The sequence below is a fragment of the Colius striatus genome, chromosome 2 (assembly GCF_028858725.1).
Source record: "Colius striatus isolate bColStr4 chromosome 2, bColStr4.1.hap1, whole genome shotgun sequence".
Classification (NCBI taxonomy): Eukaryota; Metazoa; Chordata; class Aves; order Coliiformes; family Coliidae; genus Colius; species Colius striatus.
The window spans coordinates 26652431-26675425 of NC_084760.1; the positions used below are offsets into that span (position 1 = coordinate 26652431).

Below are 22995 nucleotides of genomic sequence, written 5' to 3' on the forward strand. Positions count from 1 at the left end.
TTTTTCATATGAAATATCCATTTTGTTAATGCCAAAAAAAACCCCATAACATGCAGAAAACCCCACGCCCACAGTTTCATTGTATGCATATTTTTTAATATTTTTCTCAACAAAGAGGAGAGGACTTTACTAATCCAAACACAAATTTATTACTTGGTAGCTTAATGAGGTATCAGTGCTCGATCCTACTTTCAATTAACTATTTCCTTGAGAAAAGTCAAGGAATTCGAAAAAAAACCCAACCAACCAAACAAAAAACCACCAGTAACATACAGAGTCATTGACATTATCAAAAGCATTTAATGAATTGGGTTCCCAGCAATTTCTGTACTGAAGCTAGCTTGGAGGAAATTCTAATTAGAGGTGCTGAATTTCCTCTCGTCTCATAAAATGACGAACTTTCTGATGAGAGCTGGTAAAATGACTGACATAGCTGAACAATGCACTTGAAAGAAAAATGTGTTTTCTTTCTATGTCCAAGATGTTTCAATTAAGAGATATCTCCTTATTTCTAAAGAACTGTGGCACGTGAAGACAGTTGCTAACTGCCTGAGGTACAGTTGAATCAGAGGATTTGTTCCAAAAAGCACGTCAGATATCTGTTCAACTGCACAGGAGACAAAGCAGTGCAAAACCTGTAGCTAGAAGTCTTCAAATATCCTTGTAACTTGCAGCATTTACTAGAATACTAAAATCCCAAGCCCACAGTTCTACAACTGGGTTGTAGTCTTTCCACTAGGAGACAGGATATACACGAGAGGTGTGGGGAAGAATACGGTTTGTACAGTCAGAAAACAGCATTTTCAAGAACACAGAGACAGCAAGATGCTTTAAAACAAGCATCAAAGGCTAAGTTACTCTGTGGGTTGCCTGAGACTAACCATTGAACTTTTCCAAGAATTTGTGCTACAAGAATTGCAGGCTTTTGCTTAAAACACACTACCACACCTATCCACCCTACAACTCAAGCCCTGGAAAGCTGTCTACTTTCAACAACACTTATTGTAATATGTTTGATATGTAAACAGTTGGTACCAAAGGAGTTGGGTTCTGCTCACCAAGCAAGACAAGTAGGATGACCGAAGCTAAGCCAGAGCTAGGAATTCAGTTCTGTCTGTCTCTCTTCATGTTAATAAAACAGTTGATCTATGTGAAATTCAGACATGGAGATAAGAGGAAAATCCCAAAGTGAAACCCACCTTTGGCTTGCTAACTATTTTAATGATGAAGAACATGCTTCAAGGCAATTCAAGCAGGTAAACAAGTACATTAACCTTAGCAGAAGAAAGCTTCAACTAAAACAAAGCTTAGACTATTTTGTTCAAAACAGTATTTCTCTCCCACTAAGTCATACAGCCTAGTGGGGGCCTTGCATTACAGGCTCTTACAATAATGCAAGGGATGTTTAAAAAAACTCCAAAACATAGAGAGCTTATCACATCAGAAACAATAATTCTTAGTGGTGAGAAACTATGACACAAGACACAAGGTGAGGAACAATGGTGAATTCTGCTACAGTTCATTCCAAAGGGATGAAGTTGACACTGACTGAAGAAGGTACAGACTGTGACTCTTCCATTACTGATAGTTGAGTATATAGAACAACAACTAAGACAACCATCCTCTGCACTCCCCTCCCCAGGACATGGTAACAGGGAATACTTTGTCTCAAAGTTAGAGCTAGGCATATATCTGCACATAACATACACATTTACAAACACTCTTTTATACAAACTCCAGAATGGCCTTTCAAAGCACTCACTTCTATACACAGCTTCACTTTCCCCTGACCCACAAACACATAGAAAGGTGGTATGGGCAATCTGGTTCCTATGCTTGAAGGCACCTCATGGCACTATACTCAAGAAGGTAGAAATAAAGGAACGCTGGTTCAGGTTATACCATATGGTAGAGCTACATGAGAGCTACACCACTGACATGTTTCACTCTTCTCTCCCTTGCCGAGACTCCACATACTAACTGCACAGTCATGGCCCCTTCAGGCCCCCCCTGCTCCCGCTCCAGGCACTCACGAGCAGACCTACATGGTGCTGCAGGCCGTAAGAACCAGAGTTGGTGAGCACTAGTCATTTCCACTGCAATGCAGAGTAAACAAACATTAACAAAATGCAGGTGTGCAAGAGCATTTACAAGAAAAATGATGTATGCAAGCCAACATATTAAGTTGCATGAAAGGAAACGTGCAATTTGTCCCATTCCACAGAAAATGTGCTATAAGCTCATTTTGACACTTAATTAGCCATTACTTTCAATTGAAAGTCATAGATTTGGCACAAAATTTAGAACCCTGGATTTTTATTTAACCTCTAAAGGGCTGCATTTCGATTGAAAACCAAGACAAACAAGTTTTATAAGCATCAGAAGAATCCAGTCCCAGCCACACCCTACCATCGCTGGGCCCAGCCGGTGTTACAACACCCAGCCATGTCCACAGGAGAGCCCAACAGATAAAGCCAGATTAAATAAATAAAAAGAATACTCAAGCTCTTCTGGAAACTGACAAATGTGTGCTCAACTTCCCCAGCACCCAACTTCCCCAGCAGCTTGGCGAGGCCAACACTGTATTCGACGTTTCTTAAATTTCTGCTTCGAGGATACACCTCGTGCCTCAACACTGGACGAGAAAGGAAGTTAATGGCAAAACCCGTGGGTGCTCCCAGTATCCGAACACGTTTGCCCAGTCTGTGGCGAGAGCCTAATGGGCTCCCCGCGACAGAGACCTGCAGGGACGCACCCCGAGCTGCCAGCCGCACCCCGCACCCTTTCCAGGGGGTGTCTGCTGCTACGGGATGGGCGACATGCCCCTCCTGCCGTGCCCGCCCTAGCGGCTCGCCGGACAGACGGCCGGGAGGAGACCGTGACGGGCAGGGGGGAGAGGACCACCACCTCAAGAGGGAGCAGCCCCGGCGGCACCCGAGGAGGACAGGAGACCCCCGCCGCGGTTTACCCCTTAGAGAAGCCCACCTGCTCCCCACAGGGATACTTACTCCTGCCCGGGCCGAGGCACCTGCACTGCGCTCCGCCTCGCCTGGCCTCGCCTCTCTCTGTCGCCGCAGAGGCCGCGCTGGGGCGGCCCCGCCGCCGCGCACCTGCCGCAGGTGAGGCGGGCGGGGCCCGGGCGGCTGCCAACCGCGCGCCTGCCCGCGAGCCGCCTCCCGCGACGGCACCGACCCCCGACTCCTACCGCCGACCCCCATCCCCCCCATGGCGCACACTGATTCTCGGCAGTTTCACGCTTCGTCCTTTTTGGTTTTGTTTGGTTTTTTTTTTTTTTTTTTTCCGTTCGAATCAGGCAAAAAATGTAGCCACCTGTAACGGCCGGTGCCGTAAAGCGCGGCGCAGGCGGCGCGACAACCGGGAAGGTTCCTTTTCCGAGTGGCTGTTTGGGCTTGAGTGAGGATGGCGGCGGGGGAGGTGAAGTCGGTGCTTTTCGTATGCCTAGGTGAGCGGGGCGAGGGGACAGGCGGGTCTGACCCTGGCCGCCCCCCGCTGCTCTTGGCTCAGGGGCGCCCAGCGGGGGTGCAGGGAGCGCGGCGAGGCAAGGGCCGCAGTCGGGGCAGCGGCCCGCCCGGCGGTGTTGGAGTAGGCCCGTCCCGGTGGCCGCAGGCGGCCACCTCCTTTGAGGGGGAAGCGGGGAGAACAGCTGAGAAGGGAGGCAGAAAGCGGTGCCCTCTCTCCTTCCCGTTTGCTTTTGCTATAGGTCGGAGTGACCGGTAGGGAATTACACGTGAAGAGCGGCATCCAAATACGCATAAAGCAGCGTGAACTCTGAAGTCAGTTCTGCTCAGGAGCCGCATCGAATGCTGGCTGTTAATAACTTTGCGGAGCGGGCTGTTCCGTCCTTACCCTCTAGAACAGGGAGGAAGGAATGGAGGACCTGGTACATGTCTGTAGCGGTACCTCGGGGACACCGATTGCAGTTCTCAGTAGCTGACAGTAAAAAGAGAGAGAAAACTGTAACAGCGGTGACTTACGTTAATGGATGAGAGGAGGGTGAAATGTGTTAGGATTTTTAATTTAGAAAAAGAACTCAGAAGTGGAGATGATTTTGGTCTATGAAATTACAGTCATCATGAAACGGAATGAACAGAATAAGACTTTTTTGAAGTGCTACCTCAATTGAGAGTGCTTTTTTTTTTTCTTTAAAAAAGAAGTATTCTATGTGTTTAAATTGTGAATCTCGCATCTGGAGAAGTCATAGAAAACAAAAGTGTAAATGTGATCTAAAAAGGTTTGGATGCTTTCCTGAATCTTAAGACAATTACTTACAAGCAAAATGATCTTCTGCATCTTCATAACCAACAAATTGCTGTCCCGACACTGTGGATTATGGGGCCATGCCCTGTGTTGTATATGTCTTCTCTGAATATCTGCTTCTGTGCCCTTTTGGGGATAACTAAATGGTTCTTAGATCTAGGAGGTTTTTTAATATTATCTGCTTCCCAGCCCTCAATCTTACCTGTGCTCTGAGAGTTGATCCTTGTGAGTCTTCGGCGTTTTGCCAATTCTGTTACGAAACCCTTGGTGGAAATGGTTTGCATTGTGAGTGGGTATCTTTGCAGTCTGCTGTTGTAAATAGGAGAAATGCAGATTAATTGAATAGCAAAACAAGAGTTTAGTTTTGGTGAAATATGTTCTGATGTTTACCTTAGAGTAAAATCAGCCTCAAATAGTAATTTAGGGAAAACATTCTTTAGTAAGAGATTAACAGTTGCTGTATGTTTGGCAGTGAGCCCAATGTTTTTGTATAAAAACATCTAATTAACATGCATTCTTCTTTTTAAACATCATGTTCTAAAGGCAGTAGTAATTTTCACAAAACAATTCATACCTGTGGGTCTGTAAGGCCATGACGGTGATTTGCAGTGTAGCAAGTTCCTGATCTACATGGGTCTCTGAAGAACTCTTATTAGTAGAATGTAATAGAATAATTTAGATATGAAGTTATATTAAGCTTAAGGAATCACAGAATCTCAAGGGCTGGAAGGGACCTCGAAAGATCATCTAGTCCAACCCCCTGCCAGAGCAGGACCACCTAGAGTAGGTCACACAGGAACTTGTCAAGGTAGGTTTTGAATGTCTCCAGAGAAGCAGACTCAGCAACCCATCTGGACAGCCTGTTCCAGTGCTCTCTAATCCTCACAGTGAAGAAATTTTTCTGTATGTTTCTTCGGAACCTTTTCTGTTCCAGCTTGTACCTGTTGCCCCTTGTTTTATCATTGGACATCACTGAGAAGAGCCTGGCTCCATCCTCCTTACACCCACCTGTTACATATTTGTAACCATTAATGAGATCACCCCTCAGTCTCCTCCAAGCTGAAGAGCCCCAGCTCCCTCAGCCTTTCATAAGGGAAATGCTCTACTCCATCATTTCTGTGACCCTGTGCTGAACTCTCTGAGGACCAGTGTTAAGGAGATGGGGTTTTTTTTAAACAAATATGGTAAATTCCTAGAAAATTTCCTCTTATATGTTACTGGTTATAAACAAATAAAGATAATTGTTATGTGTCATGTGGCATAAAATCTAATTGTCACAAGAAGTCTTCTTTCAGTCAAATACATACCCTTTTCACTTAAGTTTTGAAGGTAGTTTATTTCTTTTGCTTGGTTTAAAGTTTGCTTAATTCTGTTTTTCATTAATCTTGAAGAGTGATACTTATGCCTTAAGTTCTTTTCCTCCTAAATTTTCTTAAAAGTAATACCTATGGTTATTGCTGAAAAGAGTACGAAACAGGTTTCTAGAGCTGCATTGATCTGTAGTGTTCTGTGCTGGTTGATGATGCACATTAAGTCTGAACTTTGCGACACTCTGTGAGAGCTGATCCCTGAAAGTCCAAGCCTTCATGCAAAATAACATTTTCTTTCTATATTACTTTGAAAGAAACCTTTTACTTAAATATCTATTGACTGTGTTCTTTTAATGAGATATTCATTACACAACAAAATACAATCTAGTTAATGTTCATAACTAAATTAATGATAAGGGTTCCTCATCACTGAGAAATAAATGAAGCACCCAGCAACATATGTAATCACAGTATATGAAAAGACACCAGGAAAGATTTTTTTTTTTTTCCATTTAAGCAAAGAAATAATTAAAACTGGAGGTAAACCAAATGTAGTTTTCTCTTTTTACATTTTAATAGCTCATCTAATTAATTGTGAAGCTTCAGATATTAATGTAATATAATGCTGTGTTACATAAGTCAGGCTCTTTCTTTCTGATTTGTCCTCTATAACATCACAAAAAGCTGCACGGGCATTTTAGACCAGGCCAGGCTTTCTAATCTCCTCCATGGATGGGAAGGCAGGTGAACGGTAAGCAAAGTGGTTTTGGCTAAGTCCTCTGAAAATTGGTGCTTGTGTGAGCCATTATGAGTATTACCATCAGAGATATAGACTGGATAAAGTAATTTCTGAAAGGACAGGTAATTTTTTGGGTATGAGGAAATTAGGTTACAGTTACAGGGACATTTGAGTTTCATAGTTCAGTTGTTACAATCCATTACATCTGTGTAGATGTAGCCAAATACAAGGTTTCATGGGACAAAATGCCATTTACAGCTGAAGAATAGGAAAGCAATAGTTTGGATAAGACATTAAAGAAGTCATGGAAAACAGTTGCGGTAGTGAGGGTTCTTAGCAAGCTGACAAAAAGAATGCAATTGTTTTGGATAAAGAAGAGAACATTAGATAAATATAAGGAAAATTCCATTTTTTCTGTGCAGTGTTGGTAAGAGTTGTAAGAATACAGTGTCTTAATCTGTGTTTTCAGAATGATGTAGAAATACTAGAGAGTTGAAAGCATGGTTGTAAGTGATATTGGAACTGGAAAATAAGATTAAGATGTATGCTTAAAAAATATTAAGTCTGATTGTTGTGAGTAGGTGCTTATGCTTTGAAAACTTTTTATTGGGGAACCTTTGAGTTGCTGAGAAAAGCATAATGTTCCAGTAGCTGATAATTAATCTTGCAGTGGGGAAAGATTTTAAAAATGTGAGCAGCTAACTAGCTGATGGTTTGACTGCCATGAGTCCTGGTGAGCCACATTGCTGTTGATTGTTGGTTACGTCACGTAAGCCTTGGTTAGCTGGGGACTTTGGAACCTAGTCCTCCTGTAGACATCCCCATGTAGGTATCTTGAGCCAAAGTTGAGTTCTGCTTACATAATATACACACACGTGTGCTACTATTTGATTTCTGAGATGTATCTCAATGTGTATCTGCAGTTGGGGGACGTACAGAGTGAAATGATGATGTTTAGGTAGCTATATGCTTTGATGTTTCAGATAAAGAGTGCAAGTATTTAATTAAATTGTCTATGAACAGAAAGGCCCAGGGAAGGGACTAAAAACAGAGCCTTGAACGGTTCCTTGCAAAGTGATTGAATGCTGAATGTGGCAAGATAGACTTAACTTCATCGTGAGTCCTAGTTCTTTTCAGTTCAGACAGGAATTTAGGTATAGAGTGGAATAGAACGAGTAGTGAGTTTTAAACACTTGCTTATGAGGGAGACCTGGTAGATGATGCAGATGATACTGGGAAGTATCATTATATCATTTATAATCTATGAGTTTTATCAGTATTACCATCACTTGGATGAACTGACGATGTATGGAAAGATAAGTACAGTTAAAAGCAGTTTTTTAAATGTGAGAAGATAGCAGCTAGTAAAACTTCAGTTAGAAATGGCAGACAGAAAAAGGAAGAGGAGAAAAACGTTTGTATGTGGAGAAGGTCTGAAAGAGTTAGCTGAGTAAAGAACAATGAAGATAGAGGAACAATTGAGAGAATAGATGGTTTGATTAATAATACCTAGAGATGAGCTATGAACCTGAGCATAAACTGGCTTCAAGTTGATTTTCCTATCAGTAAAAGCAACACTTCCGTTTGAAGTGTCTCTGTGAATGGGTCAAAGATTATTGCAGAGACTGGAAAGGAAATAACAAAACCAAGCATTAGCTTGGATAACCATGAGTGGAGCCTTTGTTTCTAAAAAATGAGTGAGAAAGCATAACTATGCAGAAGTGATCAACAAATTATTCCAGTACTGATTCTGTGATTGAAATTTACATCTCTTATTCTTGAGTCATCGTATTTGGAGGTGTTCATAGTAATTGTTTCAAAGGTCAGACTTTCTGGGTACCTTGTGTGCTAGTGGTTGTGTGCTGTAATTGAAAGTGTCACTACAACTTCAAGAGCTTGAATTTTAAAAAAGATGGGGGGAAAAGATGGAGATTCAGAGAACTTTATACTGTTATCTTCTACATAAAAAGAGTAATGATGAGATCTGTCAGAAATATAACAAAGGAAAAAGGAACACCAGAGGAGGATGGGTAACAAAGATAAGGTGTAGGTAATGTTTAAGGAAAATATGGTTCAAGTCCAGGGAGGAAGGTAATGTTGCTATGAATTTTTTTGTGTGAGATTTTCCCCTTCATTCCCCAGTTATAGCTGTCAATCTATAACTTAGGAAATACTGTGCATCTGAAACATCAACAAAGGGACAATGACTGGAAAACAAGGATTGAAGCTTGCATATGTCTGAGAGCTTTACGTTAATGGTGATGTAAGTGTAAAAGTTGCAAGGAGTAGCACGAGTAAACAGAGTTGGTTAGGATGAAAATAGTATTGCAGAGTATGCCAAGAAAAGAGAATCTATTCTGGGATTCTGTCCATTGTCCCCAAGAAGAAATTTGAATTATGATTACAGTTCCATAGCAGTGTTAATACCTCCAGTAATATCTGGAATGTGTCATCATGGAAGACATTAATTTTTAAGGTGACAAACTAGGTTATGTGTTTGTTTCAAAAATAATACAGCTGCAGTTTATAGTTGTTGCTATAAGTGGTAATTAATATATTTAATCAGTTGCTGATCATGGTGCCATTTAAGATGATATTTAATATGGTATCATCATAAGTGGTATTAATGGGATTTCTTTTAAGTAGTGAGAAGGTTATAGAAGAGCGAAAATTTCGAACAAGTCATTTGGTCAGGCAAAGCAGAAGGTTAAACAAATAGAAATTGCCATGAAGGATTTATTTCAAAAATGCAGTTTCGAAACTCTGGGAGCTAGTTAATGAATTAGTAGGACCAATAGTATTAGTCTTTGTTTATTACTGAAATTTTGAATGTAGTTAATGAAACTTACTGTTCATGCACCGTTTTGTGGGATTTATACAGAGGAAAAATGCTATACAAGAAGTTGTGGGATGACCTCAACAGCTGGTGTAATGGAAACAATTTAGTAGTTTAGAAAGAAGACTTAAAAGTCATTGATTTGAAGAAACAGAGAAGGAGAGGGAATGAACAGATTAGAAGTAGGGGGATTATGATCACAAATTTGATACTCACGGAGTCAAATGTGGTTATGGAAGTTCTCAGGTTCTTTTCAGAAGAGCTAAGTAAGTATTTCAGACCTTTTTTTTCTTTTATGAAGCAAATTTGTAAAAAATTATCCTGTGGTGTGGTCTGTTGTTTTATTTGTCAGTATTCAAGAAAAATAAATTGTAATTAGAAATAGTTCAGAGTTGGCTTAACTGAAGTGATTAGATAAGGGCCAGTTAATTTTGGGAGGAGTCCAGGAGCTTGGTTTGTTTAGTTTAGCACAGCTATACTTGCCAGGAGTTCTGTGTCTGCTGAAGGAAAAAAGATTTTTAAGAGAGTGAGTGATGTTAACCAAGATCGGGTGAGCATAAACTTCCAATAATAAATATTAAGTGGGAATTGAAGGTTTTAGGCTACCACAGGAAATGAGTATCTAGAGTAGCCTTTTAAGATAAATGATGCTTTTTAAAAGAGAGTTTGATGCGTTTGTAAGAGAAGTGATGCTGTATATGCCTTCAGTATCAGGATTTGGCTCGTTGATTATGAAGGTTCTTTTCTATCTTATGCTCTGTATTACCGTGCTCCCTCTGTTTCCTATTAAAATTATTTTTAAAACGTTTTAACTGGCTTACTCAAAGAATTGATTTTTAAAAAATATTTATTACATATTGTGTAACTTTTTTCTAATTAATAAATACCTATCTGTTTTCTCACTTACTTTAAACCAACTTTTTCCTGATTTCTTTTTCTTCCAACACCAATTTAGTTTCTTTGCATGGAATAAATTAGTTGAAACAAAGGAAAATCTATGCTTTCTCCTGGACGATCTCCTGCCATCAAAATTCACTTAATGTTTCAGCAAGATCAGTTTCTAGATGGTGAGCCAGTTCCTTTTGCCCATTTAATGATTTGACATTCTCTAAAACTTTCGACAGCAAATTTGTATTACTTCAGTGGTTCAGTTGTTTGAAAATATAGGTATGAAAATGAGGCTGAGTGCCTGATCCGAACATTTCTTTTTGCTGATAGAAATTTAGTTTTGTTCATGGGCATTTCATTTTTGTACAGTTTGATATTTGGAAAGAATTTAATCAGTGGTAGAGGAGTGTTTTATTTAAAGGTATAGAAATGAGTAATGCCATTTGTGATGTTTTATACTTACCTGTGCAGAAGTCAGATGAGCAAAGTTGTACATTCTCTTTGATGGAAGGTGAATATTTGTTTGTATGATTTATTGTGCATCTGGGTGACAAATATTATGAATATACATCTGATTACTCAGAATTTCTGAAGGTAGAAAGAGCTAAAGTAATAGTTGCATGGACTTTTTATTGTTGTTGAGACATTTTCTTATTTTTCAATAATATATATTTTTGCATGCATGTTTGAGAGGTCTACCCTAGGTGGCTAACTTAGTTGCAGCTTTAGCAGTGGAGCAAAAATGCTCTAGATCCATTATTTCTAGTTTTTAACAGGGAACTGTTTCATTGTTGAAATAGGTTCTTATTGAAGAGAAATAAGGTCATATCAAGTGGGTGGTGTAATGGGAGGCAATTAGAAAGGAAGACTGATTGTGCATTTATATAAAAAAAGTGCCATAACGTTTCATTGGCTGATTGACAGCACTTCAGCTTTGCCATCAGTTACAGTTTTTTCTAGTACAAAATATGGAGGATTAGAAAAAAATTTGGAAAATTTATTTTCCTCAGATGTTTTTAGAGGTTGTGTAATTAATTTTGAGGAGCAGAAAGTGGGATGGGTTACGTTTGGTACCCGGAAGCTGCTGTTGATGAGGGTTCAGTTTCACCTGCAGTGTCTTCACTTCAGTAGTCAGGAACATTTCTGCTACAAGTTGTTCAACAATTTCACTATGTTGACTCTACAATGGTGGTGGTGGGTTTATGTAAATACTTGAGGTGAATTAACAAGTTTTTGTTAATGGGTAGGTAGTAATGTAAAAACTTGAGGCAAATATTCATGATTCTCCAGTAAAGCATCAGTTGAAATTTGCCACTATGTAGGAAGATTTAAAGATAAAGATGACTTGGTACCACTTGAATTCCGTAGTTTTGCCAGGTGTTCTGTGATCATGGGTTCTTTGTGGAGAAGAAAAAATGCAATGTGCTTGCCCAATATTCCTATTTATTGTAGTAAATTATATTTTTTCATATTATTGTATGCATTTCAAGAGACTGGATAGTATAGTATCATGGAATTATTTGGATGGGAAAATGCCTTCAAAGATCACCTAGCCAAACCCCACTGCCCTCAGGGGCATGTTCTACTACATCAGGTTGCTCAAAGCCCTATCCAGCTTGCATCCACAGCTTCTCTGGGCAACCTGTTCCAAGGTTCAACCTTCATCATAAAAAAAAAAAAATCTTTATTATATCAAATATAAACCTATTCTCTTTCACTTTAAAACCATTGTCTTGTGTGCTGTCACTACAGTCCCCTTTCAGTAATGAAAGGCTGCAATAACATCTCCCCAATCCTTCTCTTCCCCAAGCTGAACAACTCCAGTTCTCACTTGGAGGTGTTCTGGCCCTCTGACTATTTTTGTGTCCCACATGCTGAGGACCCCAGGGCTGAATGCAGGACTCCCAAGTGGAGGTCCCACTTGGGTAGAGAAGAGAGGCAGAATCCCCTCCCTTGACCTGATGGCCAGACTTGTTTTGATGCAACCCAGGATGCACTTAGCTTTCTGGGCTGCAAGTGCCTGGTGCCGGCAACTTTTTCACCTACTATTATCCCCAAATCTTTCTCCTCCCTTCATCTTGTAGTCTGTATTGATACTGGAGATTGCCCCAACCCTGTTGCAGGACTTGCAGAGTTCGACTCTTGCAGAATCTCTCGGGTTATAATAACATAGGCAATCCACTTTCTATCCACTTTTTTTTTTAATCTGATCTGGGTTAATCTGCCCAAATAGGGATTTTTTTGGTTTTAATCATCTGAAATGTCACTTTGCTCTCCTGTTTCTGTAGGAAACATTTGTCGCTCTCCAATAGCTGAAGCAGTTTTTAGAAAACTTGTAACTGATGAAAAAGTTGAAAATCAGGTAAGCTATTTGTTTCTGTTCCTGCCTAACAAATAACTGTCTTGTGGCCAGTTAGTAGAAATATAAGCAGTGGGAATGGAAACATAAAAATATGAATTTGTTTTTCTGTAGTGGAGGATAGACAGTGCAGCAACATCTACCTATGAAATAGGAAGCCCTCCTGACTATCGAGGACAGAATTGCATGAAGAAGCATGGCATTACCATGAATCATATTGCCAGGCAGGTACTGTAATTTCATCTTCTTTAAATATGTATATTTATTTGTTTTGTTGTTACAGTGGATGACAGACAGTGCTGCTGTTTCAGACTGGAACGTGGGGCGCTCCCCAGATGCAAGGGCTTTAAGCTGTCTAAGAAATCATGGCATTGAGACAGCACATAAGGCACGGCAGGTAGAAGAGAGTATATTTTCTTTCTTATCCTAACCACTACAGTCACAGAAGTCATTTGACCAGTGCATGGTTAAGCATCAAGTAATAAATACTGTATGCAATACTGTGTTTCAAAGGACTCCAAATTCTTCTAGTTTGACGTTAGTGAGTTTCCAGTTATTAAGCTTCATTGGAATTAGAAAAATCTTGCTTTAAAATATTTAGTGGTTTGGATATTTTTATGAAACATTTTTTTAATACTTAAAAAAAATAGACTTATTGTAGTAATCTGTGATGCTTCTTTCAACAAGAAATTACATTTTTATTTAGCAGATACAAAAAGAAGTAGACTACCTGTTCACCCATCACAAATAGCTTCTGCTCCTGTGTGAAGATGTTTTTTAAAAAGAGTGCTAAATTGGAACAAAGACCCTCAATGCAAGATTGGTTGCATGGTTGGTGGTAACTTCAGAGGAAAAAAAACCTTTGAAGCATTCTTAAGTCAAAGATGTGTTTGTCAGTTAGAGAAATCCCCTTTAAGTTTTACCAAACTCATCTCAGTTTTCATTAACAAAAGCATGTGTATTTCCAGAGAGATTGGAAAGAAATGTGCCTGCATCTATGTAAATGATTCAGACACTCAAACAAACGCACACAACTTACTTCAGTTAACTGTACTGTGGATATGAGATATTCCTTTAGGGCTTGACCTTTACCTAGTTTGTGTTTATGCCAATATTTCTTGTCCTGGCAAAATGATCAAGTAGTCTTGTTATTATCTTCCATTTCTATTCTCTTCAGAATTTTACTAGACCTTACTGAGGTCACATTTACTTTCTTCACTTTCAAAGACTACTTGTTTAGTTTTTTAACTTTTAAAAATAAATCTCTTCAATTAGTCAGTTGCCCTCTGCTGACCTCTTGTGATGCTAATGTCTGTTATAATAAGACAAACAGGTTTGAGCACAACATCCTTTCTGACTTTCAGTGTTTTACTATTAGAATAATTACTAGAAAAAGAATATATTGTGATCTTCACAAGTTCTGGATTTACTGTTTATCAGTGCTTACAAACAGCATTATTTATTGTTATACAAGCTAAATGGTACTGAAACTAAGCAGCCAGTGTTTAAGTCACAATATCATAACATGTTTGTGTTCTTAAAGGATAAGACTTGGAAATGTTAGAACTGCTCTTGTGTATCACTAGAGTGGTTCATGAGCGGTTAAGCTAAAGCAAAGCATTCAAACCTAGTTGATCCTCTGCCTTGAAACATAACGACATCTGCCATCCTTTGGCAGAGAGGAATGGAAACACTTTGATAAAGGTATTCACTTATACATTCTGGCAAATGAAAAGATCTTTAAAGCAGAAGAATCTGAAATGTTACATATAAAGGGAGAGAAAATTAACAAGAAGAAGACAATAAAACAAAATGAAAAATTATCTAAATGACATAAAGCATCTCAGTACAAGCCGTTTCTTTTTTTAAAGATGATTTTTCTAATCCCTGAACTACAGGTAACTGTCCATTTTGTGCTGATGTTAACTATGTGACTCCAATATTTATTTTCTTTCAAACTCCTGTCACATGGTCTCTGATTCTCTGACTGTGAATCTGATGTGGTCTCATAGTACTTCTGTAAAGAGACGGACATGCTAGTGTAGAATACCGTGGTCAGAGTGCTCGGATGAGTACAAGTGGAAGTGTATTTGTTTCACGATCAGAGGCAAGCTCAAGGATAAAATTTTGTGTGTGACATGTTTCAGAACAGATTGAAAAAAAAGATTTAATACAGAAGCTGCAGAAATAGAGGAGAGATTTATCTTCTATTGCCTTCGAAATACTGTCATAGGATGACTACCTCATGCAATTATCCTCTTCACTCTTGTGGAAAACTGTTACCCATCCAGTGAAAGGTGCTTTCTTTCATGTAATTTTTTGCATGATTATGTTAATCATGGATTATATATTTTTTTTTTATTCAAAACTGACATGAGTGCTACAAGAATGATTTATGTGAGAATGTTAAAGAGAATGTTACATGGGTTATACTATCATATAGAGTCCTGCATCTGGGAAGGAACAACTCCATGCACCAGTACAGACTAGGGGTTGAACTGCTGAAGAGCAGCTCTGCAGAGAGAGACCTGGGAGTGCTGGTTGATAATAAGCTAAACATGAGCCATCAATATGTCCTTGTGGCCAAGAAGGCCAATGGCATCCTGAGATGCATCAAGAAGAGTGTGGCCAGCAGGTCAAGGGAGGTTCTTCTCTCTCTCTACTCTGCCCTGGTGAGGCCTCATCTGGAGTCCTGTGTCCAGTTCTGGGCTCCTCAGCTCAAGAGTGACAGGGAAGTGCTGGAGAGAGTCCAGCGCAGGGACATCAAGATGATCAGGGGACTAGAGCATCTTTCATATGAGGAAAGGCTGTTGAAACTAGGGCTGTTTAGTCTGGAGGAGACTGAGGGGAGATCTTATTAAGATTTATAAATATCTAAAGGGTGGGTGTCAGGAGGTTGGGACATCCCTTTTTTCTATAGTAGTTAGCAACAGGACAAGGGGTAATGAAGCTGGAACACAAAAGTTCCACTTAAACATAGGAAAAATCTATTTCACTGTGAGGATGAGGGAGCCCTGGCACAGGCTGCCAGAGGGGTTGTGGAGTCTCCTTCCTTGGAGGTCTTCAAGACCCGCTTGGACGTGTTCCTATATGACCTGATCTAGGTGAACCTTCTTCTGCAGGGGAGTTGGACTAGATGATCTCTAAAGGTCTCTTCCAACCCCTACCATTCTATGATCCAATGATTATTTCAGTCAATTTTAAGTGAAAAGTGAAGTATAAAAAGAAATGTATACATTTATATATAAAATAGTTTGTTAACATTTTACTTGATGATAGGTTGCTGTATGTTTATACGTGCATTGAGATTCTCTAAGCTCTTAGTCTTCATGCACAAAACAGTTAGGTATTATTCAGTTACAGTTTTATTCATGCTGAGGCCAAAATTGATTTCTGTATGACTCATACCATGCATTTGCCTTAAATATGAAACTGAGATTAGAGAAGGTTATATTAAACACTGTTTCACAATTGGATAGAATTTAAGACTACTGCCTGCCTTTGGGTTTTAGACAGAGGAAGATTCCCCTTCTGTAAACAAAGGGATACGTTCAGCAAATAAATTGGAATGACGATCTGTTTCTCCATTGATGTTCTTTAATAATAGTTATGTGCATTTTTTTTAATGTGAAGTTACCATTGTCTGTGTGGTTCCATCCAAAGTTGACTACTTGAGCTCTCCACTACTCTTCTAAAAATGTACATAAATTTTTAGGTCCTCAATTTTTTCACCAAATACTGGTTTTCATACTTTTGAGGAATATCTTCACTCCACTGGAGTTTACTCAATTAAGCTTTTTCAAATCTAATTACTGTGAGGCTTAAAAGCACAAGGCTACAAGTAATCTTGCTTTTGGGGCTACAGTTGCAACTGTGTTAGTGCTGGATCATAGAGTAATAACTGCCGAATTGTCAAGTATACAGAGATTGTGAGAAGTGTGGTTTTCCTTTCCACTTTTATTCTTGCATATGTCTGTACTACAAGGAAACCTGTGCCTGCGTATTTTCATAAAGGCCAGTGTGTAGAGCAATCAGAAGCAGCTTGTTAGAGGTATTGCTTAGAGTTGCCAGGAAAACAGAACTATTTCCACTGCAAAAATATTTTTGTAGGTCAAAGGGACTGCATGAATACAGCAAATATTTTTACAGTGAAAATAAACAAGTTGGCATTAGTTTTCATTGTTAACCCGTTCTTTACAAATGTTCCCCCAACCCCCACCCCTTCAATTTTCCTTGTGTGAAGTGTTTCATATATAGCTTTAATCTGCTGATAATTTATGTAGGTCTTTTCTTACTGCCTGTTATGGGAGTTTAATCAGTATCTTTTTGCTGTTTGCACAAACAACAAAGGGTATTTTCCTGCCATCTAAAACTTTAAAAATATATGTAAATAAGTTTTAGAAGTTAAAACTCTGACTTACAGGGTAATGTGTTTTGCCTTTTTGTTTGTTCACTGGTTTACTCGCTTCTCTAGCCCATCCTTCCCAGAGATGCCTGCCAGAAAGACCTGTGTGGACCAAACTTTCCAAGTTTCTTAGTTATGATGCTACACATAGGATTATGTGTGAAATGCAGTCTTAATGTGAATTCATTGTAGATTTTGTTCCATTTATTTATACTCATCACAGACGCTTGGTTCAGGTATCTAGCACACTATGCATTGTGGACGTGGTCTGGGAAGATTTTACTCTAAGGAAAGGCTTAAATGGAAACCAAAATATAATTCTACTGGTAAAAAATCTGCAGCCATGCTTATTCCAATACAGAAAACATTAGTACTGAAGTTAGTGGTTTATCTGCAATGTTTGCCTACCTGACTCAACTCAGATGTCTGAATTTAGTTAATATTCATGTTTAGGAGTCAGTAAGCTACAGGAAAGAAAAAGAACAGATGGTACGATGGTGAGAAGGTGTGTAGTAGATCTCAGACTTTTTCACGTCATGCTATAAATTTTGTGAACATATATGGCCTAGAATATTGTGAATGCATTTGTTTTTAAGAGATTATAATTCATGCCATCATAGTCCAGCTTTGAATTTCAGTTGGTATCTTTTACTGTGTAGTGACAAATTTCTATATTGGAAGTATTGCAACTGATTCCAGGTTACCTACATTTTTGTTTTCTTATGAAGAAAGTAGTTTTTATACATTTTTATTACATGAATTTTTGCAACTGGAAACCTGCTTTAGTAATTGGAAAGCATTAGAGGTGTTACTGGTAACAATGTTCTAAGTTGATGCATGAGGTGTTTTAAAAAATATATTGGTAAAATAGCTAACTTTGTTTTTTGGGGGAAAAACTTGGAGAAACGGATAAATAGTTGTGGCAGGGTATACTTAAATGCCTCAAATTATTGTAAAAGTTGATGAAGGTGCAGTTTTAGTCTTTTCATCTCTGTGTCAATAAATCAGAATGACAAAATGTGAAAATAATGAATTTCCTTTTTTATAAATCACAATTTGTAAGTTAAAGCATATATTTTTAATTCTAGGTTACTAAAGATGATTTCCAGACCTTTGATTATATACTTTGTATGGATGAGAGCAATCTAAGGTAAAGTATGACAAAATGGAACAAATTCATATGGATTACTTGTAGTGATATCTCATAAATCACTTTGAAGACAGATGTCATGTTTTGCTGTTTAGCTTGTCTTGGTTTTGTTTTTTTTGTTTTGGGGTTGGATTTTTTTTGTATGTATCACTGCATACTAAGAGATGGACTATTCACATCTAATCAGTTTAATGAACTTAAAGGTTTATTTGTGAGATAAATGGCTTTCAAGGATTAAGGACATGGAAATATAGTATACTTTGTGCTATAAATGTGCAACTGATGCCTGTGTAGTTAAGAATGGAGATATATTGTCTTGGTCTAAGTGATCTGCTTTTTCTAATTGCATGGCATCTAAAAGACCCCGTGAAAACTTGGAAGGGATTAAATTTGGTGAGGTTTGTTTATCTTTTAATGTAGAATGAGCTCTGAAATAAGGATGGTTGTTGACGGGGGGAAATCTTGTTTGTTACTGTCAGTCATGTTCTAATTAACTGCATCTTTGAGACAATTTACGCTTTAGAAAGATTGGGTGAAGTAGCTGCCTAGTGTGAAAATTTGGATATCATGAGCAAAATTTCTACTTAAATACATAAGTATTGATGCTTGGGGTTAAGAGACTGACCTTTAATGAGCTACAAAGGTCAAGGTGTTTGTAAAGGACTATCACTAAGAAAGTTAAGTTTAAAAACAAAGCCCAACAATTAAAAAACTCTTAAAACACCACAATCAACAACAAAATGAAACACAAGTAAAACTCTATTAGTAACAGGTAAAGACTTTTAGAAGCAGAACCACTTGACTGAAATAAGTATTGTTTTGTTGAATTTTCTGAAATGTGCTGAATGGCCTGTCTTACACAGCCTGTATGAATGAAGGATGTATAGTACTTGGCTTGATTGCAGCTTGTCAGGCAAAGATGTGACTAGGCTTACTTTTTTTTCTTGACTTCATAAATGGAAACTTAGTTCTGTAATAACAATTTGTATGATAAAAACTGTAGAGCAGAAGAGATGTATTAACTGTAATAGGGATATTGCTACTGCTGCACTTAAGTTTCACTTTAAACTTGTAGCCAGTTCAGCCATTTTTTCTGGGAACACCTAGCAAGTTGATTCCAGGTGTTGATGAAGTTCCTGTTATGTCAGAATAGGAAGATTTGGAACATCCCTTTTCCTTAGCACCAGAGCCACCTGTCCCTCTCCTGGTCTCTAAGTGATATGCCAAAAGCCTTGAAGGAAATGGTTGGACAATTTTTAAATACTAAAAGGCTAGAGAATTTATTTAAATAGAGAAATTCAAACAGTAGCTTTGGGGAGTCCTGATTTTTTTCAAGAACACACACTGTTGTGGTCTCGCTGCTATTTCCCAACAATCTGAAATTAATTTCTTAATCTGAATTAATAATTACATTTAAATTTCCTAAAACGGATTATGCTTAATACTATAAGTATTTACAGGGTTTTAAACTTTTTTTAATGCTAAGTAAAACGAGGATTTGGCACAGAGATGGGTAATATTAAAATTTAATATATCCTGGCGGTTGAGAATTGTGAAAATCATAGAAATTATTTGTTTTTGATCTGAAGATGGAGAGAAGGACATTTTTAACTGCATTTGGTATAATGGGTAGCTGATAAGTAGGTGGGGAAAATACCATCTCAAAACCAGTAAGTTTTCTCTCAATGGGGGGCAGCATAGAAGAAAGAGGATGTGACAGGGGGTGAAATACTACAGTATGTCAGAGGAAAGACTGGTCTTGCTCACCAATTTACCATTTCTTATTAACTGAATGTAGTAGGACTCCACATGAGTTGGAAGCAGACCACTTAAACCTCTGGCTTTGAACAGATAAGAGAAGCTTAGTCATACTCTGGAAAAAAAACCCCCAAGCAGATAATTTTCATTATTTTTGTTCAATGGAAGCTGAAGGTAGATATTGAAAGTACTAATGATAGATTTGAAGTAATTCACGAACTTGCTGTTACAAAGTTCTATTAAGCCTTAGATCTAGCACCTGACTGCATGTTTATGCATATATGTAAGTTTATATGTATGGCGTCAATAGTCAATTTAAAAAAAACTCCCCACAGCAAGAAACAAATGAAAACAGGCAGCAGCATAGGTAGTCCACAAAATTGACTGAGTCCAGACACATTATTACTTTGATGTGTTCTCTAGAAATGGTCATGAGCATCTCAGGCTGATGCCAAAAAAATTCTGAAGAGAAATTTGTGCAAAAATTTTATTTTCTCTCTTACAGAGATCTGAAAAGGAAAAGCAACCAAGTTAAAGACTGCAAGGCCAAAATTGAACTGCTTGGAACTTATGATCCACAGAAACAACTTATCATTGAAGACCCATACTATGTATGTGTAAGAAATTCTTCGAGTGACTTGATTAAAAATTGCTCATGTATAGTATATAGTCTTTCCAGATATAACAGTTGACATGTGACTTGTTTAAAAATATATATGTTTATACATGGCTATATAGTTTAACAAAACAATATAAATGACTGGGATAGGAAAGGAAAACATATCTTCATGCTTATAACAGTTACTTAAATTTAAATAATGCAGTGCACGTATATTTTCAGTATTGGGTGAAGCCCTGGTTGGGGGCTCCTTGCAAAGAACATCTAATCAGGAAAGACAGACACAAAGTCATGGATGGAGGTGGTCGAAGAAGTTGAACAATATCAGCCAAGAGCAACTAATTAGATTAAGATTCTTCAGTGTTGGAAACAAAATCTTGGTATCATAGGAAAAAATGAGTAAGGAATTGCATAATCACAGAATTGGTGGGTTCAAAATGAAAAGAGGTGGCTTTTTCTTCCACACAGTGCTTCGTTGAACTGTGGAACTCAACAGGATACTTACTGTGAAAGTAAAGAGAAAAAGAAAAGGCACATAAGGGCTGAAAAAATGAGTGGAAGAAACAGAAAAAGGGGAGTTTATCAAGGACTGTTGAGTACAGTGTTTGGCTGTGGAAATTCCTGAGCTGCAGGTGGTTCAAATTGGGGAGAAATAGGCAAAAACTGTCACCGTGTTTTTATACTGTTTTTTGTTCTTCCTCAATGATAGTTATTTGCCATTACTGACAGCAAAGAAACTCGGCGTTTTTTTTAAAATTTGAGCCAGTATTGCTATTCTTACATTCTTTTTCCTCTGTTCTTTTCTAGGGGAGTGAAAAGGACTTTGAAACTGTTTATGAGCAGTGTGTTAGATGCTGTAAGGCATTTTTGGAGAAGTCTCATTAATTCTTCATCGTTGTATTTCTGAAAGAAAATAATTGGCTTCTGAAATCTGTAAGATTTACTGGATTGTTGTATTTAAATGCTAAAAGTATGTCTCAATAGGCTGAAAAACTTCTTCAGTTCAATTTTATATATTTCAGCTTTTCTGTCACATAATTTAAAAATGTGGAAAAGATTTAACTGGATTAGATGATCGACTATTTTGTCACAATTCAGTGTAATAATAAAGTATATGATTCAGAATAAACTTAACTGTAAACTTTTCCAGTGCTTTCTCACAAGCACTGCAAAAGTAATGTCTTGCTTCTTTATGTGCTATACTAACTGAAGTCTTTTCATTGTACCCTTAGTGAGTCTACTTAAATCAGTTTGCAGTGGGAATCTATGAGATAGTAGTTCGTGTATGAAAACTTGGGCATGCTAGTATCATTATACTCTATTTCATACTCAGCCTGCTAGGCTAAAAGAACCATCTGCCTCCAGACAGACATTGCTCTTAGCACTATTTCAAAGCTTAAGAAAGCAGAACTTCTCTGTGTGTCAGAAGGAGCCTGTGAAAATGATGTTTCATATCAGTTCAAATGCTCAGTGATTCAAAAAATAAATAATTTTTGTTCCAGTACACTTGTACTTTTTACATGAATTCAGTTCAGAAACAGTGATTGATGTTAATAGAACTTCTCTTGCTAGTTTGGTCCCGTGGTCAGTTTGTAGCACACTTGGTAACATGTAACAACATGCACTTTGAGGACAAAACAGGTCGTCTTAAAAGCCCAATTGTGAAATGTACATTTTGTATTTCATAGTAGTAAAATGCATGGATTTGAGTAATATAACCAATGAGAAATTTGCTGTAATCCCAGTTCTCATGTGGGTGGCAGACAGTATTTTCAGAACTACTCAGGAGAATGGATAGCCTGTCAAAAATGTTCTCTAAGAATATAGTTCAATCTGAAGGCCCTACATTTGTAATACAATACAAAGTTAACAGAAGGCCAGTAAGTAGAACAGTCTACTCTTGTACAAAAATAGAATGCTTTGTAAAAATCCCTGCCTCTTTAGCTGAACATCACCCTTTATTTCTGCCTTAGAAACATGAGCGTACTGCGATCAATAATGTCACTGATATCATTATAGTTTTCTGTTTTGAATGATACCAACACTGGTGCAAACTAGTATTACCATGTTATTTGTGAAACTTGTTTTCTTACTTATTTAGCTGTGGTTTTGCCTCTGTCTGCCTTCCAGCTAATAGAGTAGCCTCTATTTTTTGTCACTCACTATCCCTTCTGGGAGAGGGATGCATTTTGTGGGAAAAAGACAGAACACAAAAAGTTCCGCTTAAACATAAGGAAAAACTATTTCACTGTGAGGAGGGTGATTGAGCACTGGAACAGGCTGCCCAGGGAGGTTGTAGAGACTCCTTCTTTGGAGGTTTTCAAGAACCATCTGTATAAGTTCCTGGTGACCTTATCTAGCTGAACCTGCTTTAGCAGGGGCGTTGGACTAGATTATCTCTAAAGGTCCCTTCCAACCCCTACCATTCTGTGATTCTGTACCCTGTTACTCCTGAGGAGGGAGGAATCCTCATGTCAGTCTACATGTGCTGCAGCCTGCACTATGAGGGTTATGTCTCCCCAGACTCTTGCTGAAGAACAGATTTATTTGTGTGAGGTTTCTGGTTTGTGCAAAAATTTCAGTCAGACATAAAACTTAAGAAGCTGCTTACAAACAGGCAAGTGGTAGAATGAACGCTTAAATACACAGATCG

At 38.3% G+C, this 22995-nt stretch overlaps 2 protein-coding genes across 4 annotated transcripts in view; one reads left to right on the top strand and one right to left on the bottom strand.

Moving 5' to 3' along the window:
* SH3YL1 (SH3 and SYLF domain containing 1) overlaps positions 1 to 3093 on the bottom strand; it is a 43903-nt gene extending 40810 nt beyond the window's left edge. For both annotated transcript variants that reach the window (XM_061989993.1, XM_061989992.1), the window contains exon 1: positions 3009 to 3093. In XM_061989993.1, the coding sequence (XP_061845977.1) occupies position 3009 (1 nt within the window). In that variant the 5' untranslated portion in view covers positions 3010 to 3093. The remainder of the gene's footprint in view (positions 1 to 3008) is intronic.
* A 259-nt stretch (positions 3094 to 3352) lies between these two features.
* ACP1 (acid phosphatase 1) lies at positions 3353 to 21846 on the top strand. Of its 2 annotated transcripts, none has more exons than XM_061990539.1 (6): positions 3353 to 3463; positions 12340 to 12413; positions 12525 to 12638; positions 17904 to 17965; positions 20229 to 20334; positions 21150 to 21846. In XM_061990539.1, the coding sequence occupies exons 1-6, from the start codon at positions 3421 to 3423 to the stop codon at positions 21225 to 21227; spliced, it is 477 nt and encodes a 158-aa protein (XP_061846523.1). In that variant the 5' UTR covers positions 3353 to 3420; the 3' UTR covers positions 21228 to 21846. The 2 variants fall into 2 exon arrangements, with proteins under 2 accessions (XP_061846523.1, XP_061846525.1); XM_061990541.1 differs by lacking the exon at positions 12525 to 12638 and adding an exon at positions 12694 to 12807.
* Positions 21847 to 22995: the final 1149 nt, after the last annotated feature.

Bases quoted from the DNA above. Each gene is read 5' to 3' on its own strand.
- ACP1 (XM_061990539.1), top strand. From the start codon at position 3,421: ATGGCGGCGGGGGAGGTGAAGTCGGTGCTTTTCGTATGCCTAG. The intron at 12,639-17,903 runs GTACTGTAATTT...TTTTAATTCTAG, and splicing joins TGAATCATATTGCCAGGCAG to GTTACTAAAGATGATTTCCA. The intron at 20,335-21,149 runs GTATGTGTAAGA...GTTCTTTTCTAG, and splicing joins TCATTGAAGACCCATACTAT to GGGAGTGAAAAGGACTTTGA.